This window comes from Myotis myotis, unplaced genomic scaffold (genome assembly GCF_014108235.1).
Source record: "Myotis myotis isolate mMyoMyo1 unplaced genomic scaffold, mMyoMyo1.p scaffold_m19_p_9, whole genome shotgun sequence".
Classification (NCBI taxonomy): domain Eukaryota; kingdom Metazoa; phylum Chordata; class Mammalia; order Chiroptera; family Vespertilionidae; genus Myotis; species Myotis myotis.
In genome coordinates, this window is record NW_023416401.1 from 28,810,298 (window position 1) to 28,823,418 (window position 13,121).

The 13,121-nt window shown below is 57.3% G+C and overlaps 2 protein-coding genes across 5 annotated transcripts in view; both read right to left on the reverse strand.

Moving 5' to 3' along the window:
• Positions 1–1,530: 1,530 nt before the first annotated feature.
• On the reverse strand, positions 1,531–8,647 carry ABTB1 (ankyrin repeat and BTB domain containing 1). Of its 3 annotated transcripts, XM_036322308.1 has the most exons (12): positions 8,527–8,647; positions 7,365–7,427; positions 7,217–7,272; positions 5,963–6,107; positions 5,615–5,774; positions 5,476–5,521; positions 4,979–5,095; positions 4,776–4,894; positions 4,375–4,473; positions 4,103–4,270; positions 2,217–2,417; positions 1,531–2,132 (listed from the first exon to the last, which is right to left on the reverse strand). In XM_036322308.1, the coding sequence occupies exons 1-12, from the start codon at positions 8,580–8,582 to the stop codon at positions 1,926–1,928; spliced, it is 1,437 nt and encodes a 478-aa protein (XP_036178201.1). In that variant the 5' UTR covers positions 8,583–8,647; the 3' UTR covers positions 1,531–1,925. The 3 variants fall into 3 exon arrangements, with proteins under 3 accessions (XP_036178201.1, XP_036178203.1, XP_036178202.1); XM_036322310.1 differs by lacking the exon at positions 7,217–7,272 and having other exon boundaries at positions 8,527–8,606; XM_036322309.1 differs by lacking the exons at positions 7,217–7,272; positions 7,365–7,427 and having other exon boundaries at positions 8,527–8,638.
• Positions 8,648–8,830: 183 nt separating this feature from the next.
• PODXL2 (podocalyxin like 2) overlaps positions 8,831–13,121 on the reverse strand; it is a 29,275-nt gene continuing 24,984 nt past the window's right edge. For both annotated transcript variants that reach the window (XM_036323497.1, XM_036323496.1), the window contains exons 6-8: positions 12,629–12,690; positions 9,931–10,110; positions 8,831–9,263 (exon numbers count right to left, since the gene is read on the reverse strand). In XM_036323497.1, the coding sequence (XP_036179390.1) occupies positions 9,051–9,263; positions 9,931–10,110; positions 12,629–12,690 (455 nt within the window). In that variant the 3' untranslated portion in view covers positions 8,831–9,050. The remainder of the gene's footprint in view (positions 9,264–9,930; positions 10,111–12,628; positions 12,691–13,121) is intronic.

The following is a 13,121-nucleotide window of genomic DNA, read 5'->3' on the forward strand; positions in this document are numbered from 1 at the left end:
TGGGAGACCCACAAGGGAGGATGAGGTCTGGTGGTAAGATTCATTTGGGTGGAAGTAGAAGGCAGTTCCCCATGTCCCATCGCTGTCCCTCCTGCCATGGGACATCAGGGCCAGAAATAGACCCAGCGTCCAGAGACCCTGGGCCACGTTAAAGCTGAGTCCAGTCCACAGTTTCTCACCACCCAGCTAGCTTGGTTCGGGTTCCTGGCTGCAATCCTAGCTGTGCTGCTGTACCCAGGCTCTGCCTGGAGCCTGTGTTTAGAGAATGGCCATGGGACTGCGAAGGCCACATGGCTATGGAGTGAGAACAAGTGAAGGAAAGGGTGAGCGTGTGCTATTGCGAGGGAGGGAGGGAGGGAGGGAGGAAGGGAGGGACTGGCTTTGTTTCCTGGGATTAGATTACCTGGGTTTGGGAAGGACCCGTGTATTCAAAGTAACCAATCAATTTCCAAGCTTCCAGAGCTTCTGATGGGATCACCCCAACCAATCCATTCTTCCCCCAGGCTTGACTGACAGTCCTCTGTGGTCATTTGGCTTCTATGCGCATGCCTCATAGAAGCACCTCCCTGAGCCAATTTACTCCTACTCCGCACTGTGTACCTCCCCCTTCATTGTTCTGTCCCTTGCCCCAGTGATTGGCAGGAAAGGACCAGTGGTTCCCTGGGAGTGTGTGAAGCTGTAACTTCCTGGTGAAACAATGTCTGATTCCCTTTGCTTTCTTCGTTTAATATCTAGTTACCTACACAACACCTGGGCCCCAGGGACCAGATAGGGGCTTCTAGGGGTCTGAAAGCCTGAAGGGCATCCTGAGAAAGCCACCTCTGACCTCCCTAATAACGTCCAGGAGGAGGCTGGCCTGGGGCTGAGGGGAAGTGGAGGTACAGTCCCCCTCTTGGAACGAGGCCCAACACGGCCAGTGGCCAGTGGGGTGGGGAGTGGGAGAGTCAGAGGGCTTCCTCCCCCTTTCACTTCTCTGCACCCACTTCTCCGAGCCCTGCATCCTGGGATTGCAGAGCCAGCTGCTGCCAGGCCTCTCCTCGGTCCTGCCTGTGGCCCAGCCTGTCCCGGTGCCTGGGATCATGGGCAGGATGACCAGACACTTCAGCCATATGAACAGCCTTCCTGAGAGAGTAAGTGCTCAGTGAATGAGTGCTAGAAATGCTATGGCTCAGAAGCCAATCCTCCCTTGGCCTGAGGGGGAAGCAGCCTGTGTCCTCAGTCAGCCCTATCCCACTCAACATCCTCCAGGGCCCCCAGGCCAGGCAGTTGGTCAGTGTGACTTCACCAAGAGGAGCCCAGAGGGAAGCTGTGCCCTGAGGGGAGTCCTGCTCCGGGGCAGGGGTGTGATGAGGAGCTTGGCTGCGAGATTTCAGGGCCCCCACAAACAGGGGTTGCCTACTCAAGACCCATAGACCCAGGCAACCCCTAATCCCTGAGTAGCCCTTGCTGGGCACCTAAACCTCTCCATGAGGGTCCCCAACTCCAGAAACTGCCCCTACACCCCATCTCACCATCTTCCCGGGGCTCAAGTTCCCAGTGAATTCAAGCTTTATTGCCACACAGCCTCTGCTGCTCCCTCCTGGCCAACTCTGTGCCTGTGAGAAGGTGGCGTGGTTTTAGGAAGCAAGCAGCCAGGGAGAGCCAGAGTGGAGGGGAGGGGGACCTGGGGAAGGAGGCTAAGAGATCCCACCCCAGGTTTCCCTGAGTGGTGCCCAGCCCAGGGCTGAGGGGCTGGTTTGTGCACGGGGGAGGAAGCTCATCCTAGGTAACCCTCCTTGGGGCCTCCAAGCACACCAGGGTAGGGAGCCTCAATGAGTCTCTTCCACACACCACGATGCCCTGGAGGGCGCAAGGAGCACACAACGGAGCACGCGGTCGACCAAACCACATGCGTAGTCCACAGGGAGCCCGTGGCCCAGTGTCAGTCAGCAGTCCAGGCCAATGGACACCAGCAGGTCCTCAAGTGCATGTAGCCGCCGCTCCATCTCCTTAATGTTGCTGTAGGTCTGCACCACGCTGGTGATGTGGAAGCGGATGTCATCTACCAGAGGGATGGAGTCCTGCTCCTGCCGGCCTCTCACAGCCGCCGCCTCCTCCCTCACGGCCTCCGAGAAGTCCTCCTGCTCCACCAGCTGTGAACAGGCACACTCAGGGCACACTGCTGCTTGCCATCCATCACAGCCTGCCCCCACCCACTGAAGCTCCCACCGGCCCACCTTCTCGATAACCTTGGCCATGTACTCGGTGCACTGGTCCTCGAGGCGTGCCAGGCGGAACAGCTTGGCCACACGCCACAGGCCCACCACACTGTCCTCATCCAGCAGCTGGGCCAGACTGCGGCCACACAGTCGTTTCAGGCCCGGCAACAGGTACATGTCGGCCATGCTCAGCACATCATAGGCCACCTCCGGGGGCACCTGCAGTGAAAAAAGGGATGAGGGAGGGTGCACCCTAAGGTCAGCAAGGCCTCTCAGGGGCTGGCAGCAGGGCTGGGACCTGCTGGCCAGAAGGTGGAGGCTTCAGGCAGAGCAGGAGCTTCCTCCCCTTGCCAGGTACCTGACCCAGACCCCTGCAGGCATCCATGGGACCAGAAGGGACACAGAGTCTGGGGTTCCCATGGCTCAGGCAGGGCAAAGCCTGGGCTCTGAATCACACAGACCTGAGCTTGGAAATTCTAGCTGTGGGACCTTGCGCAAATCACTTCACCTCTGTGCTTCAGATCCTCTGCGAGATGCAGACACAATCATGTCTGCCTTAAAAGGTTGCCAGAAAAGTGACAGAAGTTGCTTCTGTAAAAACTGAGGCAAGGACCCTACTAAAAAGTTGGGGGAGTAACTATTTATCAGCTCCTTCCCACCCATAGAGGCTGTACCCTGTGCTGGGAGAGACCATGTGCTCCACCCAGACTGTGGATGGCCACAGGGAGCAGGCTGGAAACGGAGCAAACAGGACCTCTGCTAAGCCCCTCACAGGCCATGTGCACGGTGCTTACTCGTGCCAGGCACTGTACTTGCAACATACACGTTCATTTGCACAAGAGCTTAGGAGCTAATAACTATCAGTATCACCCTTTTCTAGAGGGGGAACTGAGGCACAAAACAGTTGAGTAACTAGCCCAAGATCACCCAGCTCTGGGGTAGGGGTGAGGCTAACCCAGAGTAAAACCAGGTTTGGAGCCCAAGTCCTTGCTCTGAGTCGTTAAGAAGTTGCCCTCTGGGTGGCAAAGCTTTCTAGGGTCAGGATGGGCCAAGGTGGATGCTAGGTGGCAGGGGCCAGAGAGCTGAACTATACCGCAGGAGAAATGAAATAAAGAGGTAGGAGGGGTTCTCTAAAGGGCTAGGTGGTAAATACTGTGCCACAGGGTCTCTGTTACAACCACTCGGCTTTGCCATTGTGCAAAGCCACCAGACAGTAGAGAAATGAATGGGTATGGCTGTGTCCCAGTAAAAATGTATTAATGAAATGAGCTGTATGTGGACTCCAGCCCAAGATGGACTGGCCTGCCAGAGGGAACTCACCTCCACCTGAAGGAGGAAGAAGCTTCTCTTCTGTAAGCTACCATATTTGGGGGCCTCTTTATTACAGTAACCTTCGCGTGTGCGCGCACATACCCTGCCAGAGGACACCCTGCCAGAGAGTATGCTGGTCTATCTGTTGCTGCCATGTCACCCTATGTTAGGGGGGGCCTTGGGGCAGGTGAAGACACAGGGAGGCAGAGAACCTTAGGGGTCTGCAGCAAACTAAAGGCAGGGGCTCAGGGCTTCCCACTGTTGTGGGAACCCAGTGTCACTGTCCTCTGGCTGAAGAAGTTGGGGGCCCTACGTGGCTGACACTACATCCCCAAGTGTCAAGTGTCCATGACATAATTCTTGTCAATCATTCCTGTCGTGGATCTAATGAGGACGCCTCTGCCTGAAAGAAAAATCTAAGTGGGCCCCACACTCGCTCTCCAGCCTCATGGGAAACCTGTCCCTCAGAGCCAGTGAGGACCTGGGCAGACCCTTGAAGCCCCACAGTGACATGGGCTGTGTACCTGTCCTGACCATTGTGCCCCCCACCCCTCGCCCCTGGCACAGTGCACACAGCCCACCCCAGTCCGCACCTCGGTGTGGTTGGTGTATATGTAGTAGAGCACATGGGTGAAGACGTGGGGCGTGAGGCCATGCAGGGTGATGGCTGGGAGGCCACCAGAGGCCTCTAGCCCTTCATTCTCTCGGAAGTGGTCATCCAGCAGGGCCCGGAAGTAGTCGCTGCGGCCACAGAAGAAGGCCTGGGGGAGGCTGGGCTTAGGAAAGGCCAGGGCCTGGGCTGTGCCCACAGAAGCTGGCCTAGGGCTTAAGGCAGGGGTTTAGGGAGCTGTGGGGTGGACAGCACCTTGTGGCAGAGGAAGCTGCAACCCTCCACTTGGAAGCAAACATCAGGACAGCTGTTGAAGCCATCAGGGAAAGGGAAAGGCAACTCCCCAAGATCACCCTGGGGGATGGGAGAGGAGACACCATTAGATAATGTAGGTGAGAGAAGGCAGAGTGGCTGGCCTCGGCCAAGAGCCCACTCTAGCTTGATCCTGGAGGGGTGAAGGGGGGTGAACTGCAACCTCATTTGCAGATTTAAATACAAGACAAACAACAAAAGTAAATAACTAGGCTCAGAAAAGGGAAATGAATGGCTCAAGGCCACATAAGGAACTGAACCCCAATGTGGGGCTTGCCTACCACAGCTGTCCCCAGGTAAGTCACCTGCCCACCAGGCCCAGTCCCAGGCCCCAGTGTGCTTACTCGGAGCTCAGGGGGCAGGGCACAGTCAGCCAATAAGGCCAGGTCCTCCCGGAGCCGGGGGTCCTCTGCGGGGGGCCTCATGCTCAGCACCTTCACATGAGTGCCTGGCTTGGACGCCACTGCAGAGATAGTGCAGCTTCAGGAAGCCAGGTTGGCCCTGCCAGTTCCTGCCCAAAGCCCTGGACCCCAAAGTCTGGACGTACCAAACTCAGACACTTCCTTGCACTTGGCCTCCAGGTCATTGAGCAGATCCAATAGCTGGCACTGCTTGGCCAGGCGCTCACAGTCACTGATGTGTTCCACACCGACATCCAGGCCACCTGGGTGCAGCGTGGGGAGGCTCAGAGCCTGAGGGCGGCCGTTAGCAGTGCCCAGGCACACAGCGTTTCATAGGTGGTCCCTCTGCTGAGACTTCTGGGCCTACATGCTGCCTTAATTTCCCCACAAGAGCCACTGTCTATGTCCTACAGACCCCAGAACAGATAAAGGGAGGCTCAGTTTTTGGGTGAAATAAGCTCTTACTTAGCAGAGCCCAGCTCATTGTCTCCCAACCCAACCCAGGAGGCAACTGGAACTGCCTTGCAATGCAGGGGACAAAGCACCAGGTGGTAGAAGGTCAGCCCAAGGCTACAGCTGGACCTGCCGCTGGACAGAAACGCAGCCCTCTCCCTGCCCGCCCGACCCAGGCCTGGGGTGTCACCTGTGTACAGGTACTGCAGCAGGGCCCCAAAGGCCACAGCGTTGATCTGCAGGCAGAGAGCCGGGAAGGAAGGTCAGAAGCCTGGTCCAGCACAAGCCCCCCGCTGTCCCTCTGCTCTCCCGCCCAGAGAGGGACGCACCAGTGGATGTCTGAGGACCACGATGCTCTTGCCCTTCCACTTGGTATCCAGCATGTTGGCAAAGTAGCTGCTACGTGCACCCAGAATGCAGCGATGGGCCCGGAAGGGCTTCCCGTGCACCACAAAGAGCACATCACTGTGGATGCCTTGATCCAGAAGCCTGGGCGGGGGGGGCGGGCGGGGGGGGGTAGAGAACAGGTGGAAGAGGGCTCAGGAGAGTGCCTCTCCTCCGTCTCACCATTCCAGTCCCTCGTATCATCCTGTAGGAAGGCTCTCAGCCCCCTACAGGCCACACCCATCACAGACCCACTGGGCAAAGGCCATCAGATGCCCCACGCTCCATCTCACCGTTGCAGGAATTCATCATAGTAGTCCCGCCTCCTGGAGGAGGGTGTCACTTGCTTATAATCAAGCAGGGCCCGGCGGATGGTATCACTTGCAGCCCCATAGAAGCAGCGTTCACCGTGGAAGGTGTTGGCCTCACAGCGGGCTCCTAAGGGCAGCAGAGCTCATCAGTTAGCAGGGCCATGGGTGGCATGCTGCAGCTGAAGAGGGGCCTGGGGAAATCCTAATCTTCATCCTCCTCCTCCACTTCTCCCTACATGTAGGGCCCATAGCCCTAGAGACTCCTTCCTAAATGACCCTGGGCCCACTCTGACCCCAGGGCTCAGGCAACCAGGCAAAGTCCTGTACACTCACATACACATATTCACTAACACATACCACAAACTACACAAAACAGAATAGGCTCAGAGACTGGCCCTGTTCTATGCACTGGAGACACTACCATTAAAAGACAGGTTCCTGTCCTCACTGAAGTGACAACTCCAGTGAGGCAGAAGGACAATAAACAGATTAACAAATGATATCAGGTGCTATGAAGAAAAACAAAGCAAGATGAAGGGTGACTGTGATGGCAGCTGCCAGAGAGGGCACTGTGGCGGTGACAATGTACAGAGACCTGAATCAAGTGAGAGAGTTGGCCATGCAAAGATCTGGGAAAGGGCATTCTAAACAGGAGGACTAGCACGTGTAAAGGCCCTGAGGCAGAAGCAAGCTTGGAGCGCTGGAGCACCAAGGAGAAGACCGGTGTGGTTGGCACAGTGAGCACTTGGGAGAGCCAAAGAGGAGGCCAGAGAAGGAAGAGCAGGCCATGTAGCAGCTCCCAGGCAAAGCAAGGTATTCTAGTTCTATGCTAAATACAGTGGGAGCCATTAGAGGATTTTAATAAGCTCATCACATTTGTTGAGCTCCACTTGGCTACAACATAGAAAACAGACTGTAGGTGGGGCAGAAGGGGCAGCAATAAGACCAGTGATGAGGCTGGCACTGCATCCAGGGAGAGATGGTCCAGGGAGAGATGCTGTAGCTGGGTTGGGCAGGAGCAATGGAGATGGAAAGTGGACAGAGGAGAGAACAGGTCCTGAAAGTAGAGCTAACAGTACTTGCTAACTGGGTGTAGGGGTGAGGGAGGGGACTTCAGGGTGTTTGCAAATGTGTACACATGCTCTAGAGCCCTTGAACACATGTACACACACACACACACACACACACACACACACACACACACTGGTGGATGGTATTCCTGTCCCCTTCCCTCACCATTGGCCAGAAGGTAGAGTACCAGTTCTTCATGCCCACATAGACAGGCATAGTACCTGAGGGGGAGAAGGAAGGAGTACTGGGAGGCAGCTGTCAGGATGGAAGGGGCTGCCCCACCCACCCTGACCACCCACCCCCTAGCACTCACAAGGGGGTACTATCCCACTTGTCCCATACATTCACATCCACGTCTCGCTGCTCCAGCAGGTACCTGGGCAGGGAAAGGGGAGGTCAGAGCCTGGGTCAGGGCAGGCTCATAGTCTGGGAGAGAAGACACCTGTGTAAGGGGAAGGAGGGAAGACATTCTTTTTGGCTGAAGGAAGTCTCCCCCAGGTGAGGGCAGGTGACAGGCAGACCAGAGCAGGAAAGACATTCCTAGCAAAAGGGCCAGTGAGGCAGGATGTAGAGGTGGGAACACAAAAGGCAGACCCTGAGCTGAAGAGGCTGAAACTGGCCTGCAGGCATTTGGGAGTGAGGAGGTGGCCCCTGCTCTGCTTCGACAGGACGCTCTGACAGCTTGGGTCCAAAGAGGAAGATGCCTGCGGGCATTCTGGTGGCATGGAAGCATGGAAAGAAGTAGACAGATTCTAGAAGGCGGAAGTCAGGAGGAGGTAGCTGATGGAATGTCCGTCCAGGTAAGGGGGTCATCATGGATGGTGGTGGAGCCATCACTGAGCAGGGCCGCCTTGGGGGGCATCCAGGTTGCACGAAGGAGTGCGGAGCAGCGTTTAGCGTTGGGAGTTACCAACTAACTCCTAGGGGGCACCGATGTGAGGGAGGGGTCAAGGGAAGCTGTGGGCATAAGTAATGAGGAAGGAAGGGCCAAGGAAGACAGGTTACCCACCCTCAATAGGGCACTGTCTCCCTTCGACAGAACCATTGAGATGGCGATTTCAGCGCCATATTTGCTTTAGCTACATTTATGAATTTCTGAATCCCCGGTGACCAGAGGCCGATTCTGGTCCCCACATGTTCCCAACGCCAGGTCCAGAGGCATGAGAGGACCACATCGGGAGTCCCAAACCTGCCCCCAGTCTGCCCCCAGCACTCGGAGGGTGAACTTCCTCTCCGCCCACTTCTCCTCCCGGCCTTCCGTGGCGGTCTTCTCCAGCACCTCCTCGGGGACCCGCCCCCGGGCACCCCAGCTGGGGAGGCTGCCGTGGTCCCTCCGTGGCCTGTGAGGGGGCGGCTTTGGGGGGGATCGGGTGCTGAGGCCAAGGCGCCCGCCTGTCCCGCGGCCGTCCCCTGCACACCCAAGGCTGGAGGCGCTCTGAGGGCGCCGCACTCTCCCGGGGCTGCGGGATCCTCACCGCACTCGACCCACGTCTCCCTTCCTGCAGCTGGTGAAGAGGTCGCTGATATCCATGGCGCAGACGCGGCGGACGCACTGACGCTCCGGAGCCGGACGTAAACAGGCGCCGGCCCCGCCACGCCCCGCTCGCCACGCCCCTCCCTCCCGCTCGCCACGCCCCTCCCTCCCGCTCGCCACGCCCCTCCCTCCCGCTCGCCACGCCCCGCCCCCGCCCCACCAGCCCCGCCCCTCCTCCCGCTCGCCCCGCCCCACCAGCGCCCGCCTCGCAGCATAAATCAAGTCAGGCAGGCGGAAGGGTTGGGCCCGGCGTGAGCTCCGGGAAGTTTTAATGGGGGTCCCGGGACCCGCCCCTCGGGACGTGGGTTGGGGTGGGGAAGGCTGTGCCATTATCGTTTCGGGTGGGGAGTGGGAGGAGCCGGCACCGGGAACCGGGCTGCGGAGGGTGCCGAGGCCGGGGAAGGAAGGGGCGTGACTACGCCCTGGGTCCGCCTTGCTTGTCCCGGGCTTGCGCCGGCGTCCGCCTCACAGGTGCGTGTCCTCCTCAAACACGTCCGAGTCTTCGGGGTCCCGCTTGCCCCCCATGAGCGCGCTCCAGCCCCCAGGGCCGTTGACGGCCCCGCCGCCGTTCAGGCTGGGCTGCTTCTCCTGCATCTCCGACTGGCTGTCGCTGGCCACGTCCAGCGTGGGGTTGTCGTGGCAGCCGTTCTCTACGAAGCGCAGCTCCTCGCCGTGCGACTGCGGGCAGGGACCAGGCTGCTGGGCGAGGGCCTCGGCCCGGGCCCCAGCCCAACCCACCAGCTGCACAACGTGCCCCGTTGACCTGACCTGTGACCTTGAACAAGTCACTTCATTGCTCCTTCCCTAGTCTGTAAGACCCGACACAGGGAACCCCAGGGACCTTCCGCAGATGCCACTTCCCTCCTGCTCTCTTCTGCTCTGTTCCCACAGCCCAAATCCTTTCTTAAAATAATTCTTCTGATCCTTTGACTAACACCAGCTGATCCCTCTCAACAGCCTCCTGATAGACTCCAAGGGACTCCTGGGAAAGGGCGTCTTGCCCTGCCCTCTCCTTTGTGAGGAGTCTTTCCTGGACCCCTGTGCTCTGCTGACCCAGGGCTTCTAGGGAGACATCCAAATGAGCTCAGGCCTGCAGGGCCACCCTGCCCCAGGAGGGGCTGGTGCCATGGAGGGCTCCTGCAGGTGGGGCTGGTGCCCTGCACAGAAGGTCCACTGAGATGCAGGCTCTGGACGAGTGGCCTCACCTTCAGTACCCCAACCCAGGCCATTACTGCCAGCCCACCTGAGATGACAGAGTCTGCAGATGACAGCTTGCGGGGCACTCCCATCTCCACCAGCACTGCCCCCAGCCCACGACCTCTGCCCCACCTGCCCCCACACTCACCACATGTTTGAGCTTGGGCAGCCGGCGCTGCCAGCAATTGTAGAGCAGGCCCAGCACGATGATGATCACGCAGATGGCACCGATGACCACCAGCACCACAAAGAGCGTCCCGTAGTCACTGCGCACCTGGCTGGCCCGGGCCTGGCAGCTGCTGGTTGTGGAGTAGTTCTGGATGCCAATCTGGGGGTGGGAGGGACCAGGCTCCTCAGCTGAGGCCCTGGGTGCCATGGCTGCCACCCCCATAGGGCTGGGGCTTAGGAACAGGGACAGGCTTTGAGAAGCTGGCACACTCCTGGCTCCTGAAGCTCCCTGAGGGGCCTGATCAGTGTTCATGAGGGACTCTCTCTGCCCTATGTCCACCCTGTTCACCTGGGGGCAGCTCCAAGCCTCTCTACCCTACATTTCTATTGCATGCTCCCCCTACACCCCCAGCATGGTACTGCCTGACCCTGACCCTGTGGGAAAGAAGTGTGGCTCAAAATCCATCAGGTGTGACTCTACCCCCCACTCCCCGCCCCTGACTGAGGCTGCCCACGCTCATGCTGCCAGTCATGATCCAAACTAGATTGAGTCTCCACACCTGTCCCACCAGTTTAAAAAGGAAGAAAACAGACAAGGGCAGCTGTGATCCCCTTGCCACACATCCTCCACCACACGACACCATTGAATTAGGCCCCTGGGTATTCTGATATTATCCTGGTCATTATGGGCCAGAGACAGTGCAGGGGATACTGGGACAGCCCACAGGGGCCACCCCAGCCTCCCAGCTCCCTCCCCTTTCCCACTGGAGTGGTCACCAATGGTATCTAGCTGCCCAACCCTACTCCCACACTGCAGGTTGTCTTAGGTGGGCCTGCTTTCCCTGGTCCAGAGGCTGCTGTGCCCTGACCTGGCCCAGCAGATGTTCTCTCCACAAATCAGCAGCCAGGCAGAAAGGGAGCAAAGGTGAGGTGCCCTCCTCAAAAGATAGGTGCTCTTTCCTGGCTCCCAACGCAGAGCTGGGAGCCCCCTTTTTGCCTTGCACTCCCCTTTCAAATGCCAGTTATTCAGCTCTCCTTTGGTTTCTGTGAATCGCCTATATATTTCCACTACCTTCCTCTATTGACTGAAATTATTAAGGGTCCATATTTCTTGCTAGAACTTGCTAAATTTGCCCACTAATATACTTCCAAATGCCCGGCATGCCTTTGGCCATGTCAGTCAGCATGAAGTGTCCTTTAAAGCCAGAACACCCAGGGACTGGGAAAAGAGTCAGGAGAGTCTATAAAAAAAGATCAAGGGCAGCCTGTTCCCCACCAGTTCTCAGGGTTCACAAACCAAGACTTTCACAACCAGAACAGCCCTTAGTATAGACACTGCATTGTGGCGGAAGACCAGCGTCTTGAGTTATTCAGGCCTAGTCCAAAGCCTGGCTCTTCTACTACTAGCTGTGCAATCTCAGGTGAGTCACCGCCTTCCCTGGGCTCCCACTCTAACCTTAAATGGAGCACCGAGCACCGAGGGTACTCAGTAGGGTGCCTTATTTGTGCTCACAAGCCCTGGGGCGGTGGTGAGGAAACCGAGCACCGTCTGGCACTCAGTAATGATTCAATACGCTTTGCTGATAAAAAAAACAACAACAACAAAAAAACACAAAAAAACAGAAACCCCACAGAATCCACCTCTTCGCCCTGAGTGTACTGAAGAGACAGAACCACAGTCATGCACAGTTCATCTTTGCTGTCAAATATTACACAGCCCTCAATATGAAGGAAGACTGGCCCTAGCTAGTTTGGCTCAGTGGACAGAGTGTCAGCCTGTGGACTGAAGGGTCCCAGGTTCAATTCCAGTGAAGGGTACATGCTCAGGTTGGGTTGCCGGCTCAATCCCCAGTAGGGGGTGTGCAGGAGGCAGCTGATCAGTGATTCTCTCATTATTGATGTTTCTATGATTCTCACCATTGATGTTTTTATCTCTCTCTCTCCCTCTCCCTTCCTCTCTGAAATCAATAAAAATATATTTTTTTTTAAAAAAAAAAAAGGAGGACTGATGACAGATGACTGGATTTCACAGTGAGTGGAAGGGGGTTTGTTAGAGATGGTGACTGTCCCTGGGAAGGGAAGTGAATGAGGAACAGGAGGAACAATGGGGACCTGCCCCTCCTATCAGTCATGGCTCTGCTCCACCATGCACAGGTGGCCAGCCTGTCTCCTCAGCCACAGTCTCCAGGACGGGCCAGAGGCTGGGTCAGGGGTGAATCTCAAGAAGACAGGCCTGTCTGCTGTGTCCTGAGCCCCGCCCCTCACCCCCAGCTGGCCAAGCACTGCAGACTCTCATGGTCTCCGAAGAAATGCCCAGGCCTCTTGTGCTTTCTCCTGTGGTTCTAGAGCCACAGCACGTGCTCCCACCCATCAGGCTTCTGAACAGTCCCTTGGCCAGACATACTCGTAGTGTTTCTCCCACTATCTCCCCAGAAAACTCCCAGCTGGCAGTCCCTGGCTGGCCCATGCACAGTGCAGTTGATAGCTAAGTGCTCATATACTCTGTCTCTCCCATGGGGATGGTGTCTTAGGAGACCTGAAAGGAAGAACTACAGAGTAAGAGTTTGTGTTTTGCTCCTTGCACCACATGGTGCAGGCCACCCTTCTGCCCTCAGGGATGGTAGCCCGGCTGCCAGAGCTTTAAGGAACAGGACGGGAACTTGTCCCTGCCCTCTTACCTCCACCAGACTCCTGCGGATATCACCCAGCATAGAAAGGACATCTTGAGTGGGCATCACCCCTGGGGGGAGACAGCATCATCAGCCCAGCCTTGGCCACTGGGGCGCTCCCCCTTTGGACTCCTGGTCCCCTTGGACAGCCTCTGGCCTGAGTTTCTAGAGCCTCACTCCCTGGCTCCCTGGTATATGCACAACCACTCTCTCCTCTGCTTGCTGCCCACTGATTGACTCATTAAGAAGGTTCAGTGAGTGCCTACTAAGTAACAGGTGTGATACCAGGCGGTCACTTCCACAGCTCCTTAAGTCTGCATTCTGAACACATTCCTTCTCAGCCCGCCACAAAGTATACAGTGCCGCTGTCTGGCACCTGCACTGAAACCACACTCTTCCCCTTCCTATTCCCAGTGTTCCCACCTTCCTCCTCCTCCTGCCTTCAAGCTTGTTGGTACTCCTGGATCCTAAACTAGGGGCTCAAGCAGCACCTCATCCTGCT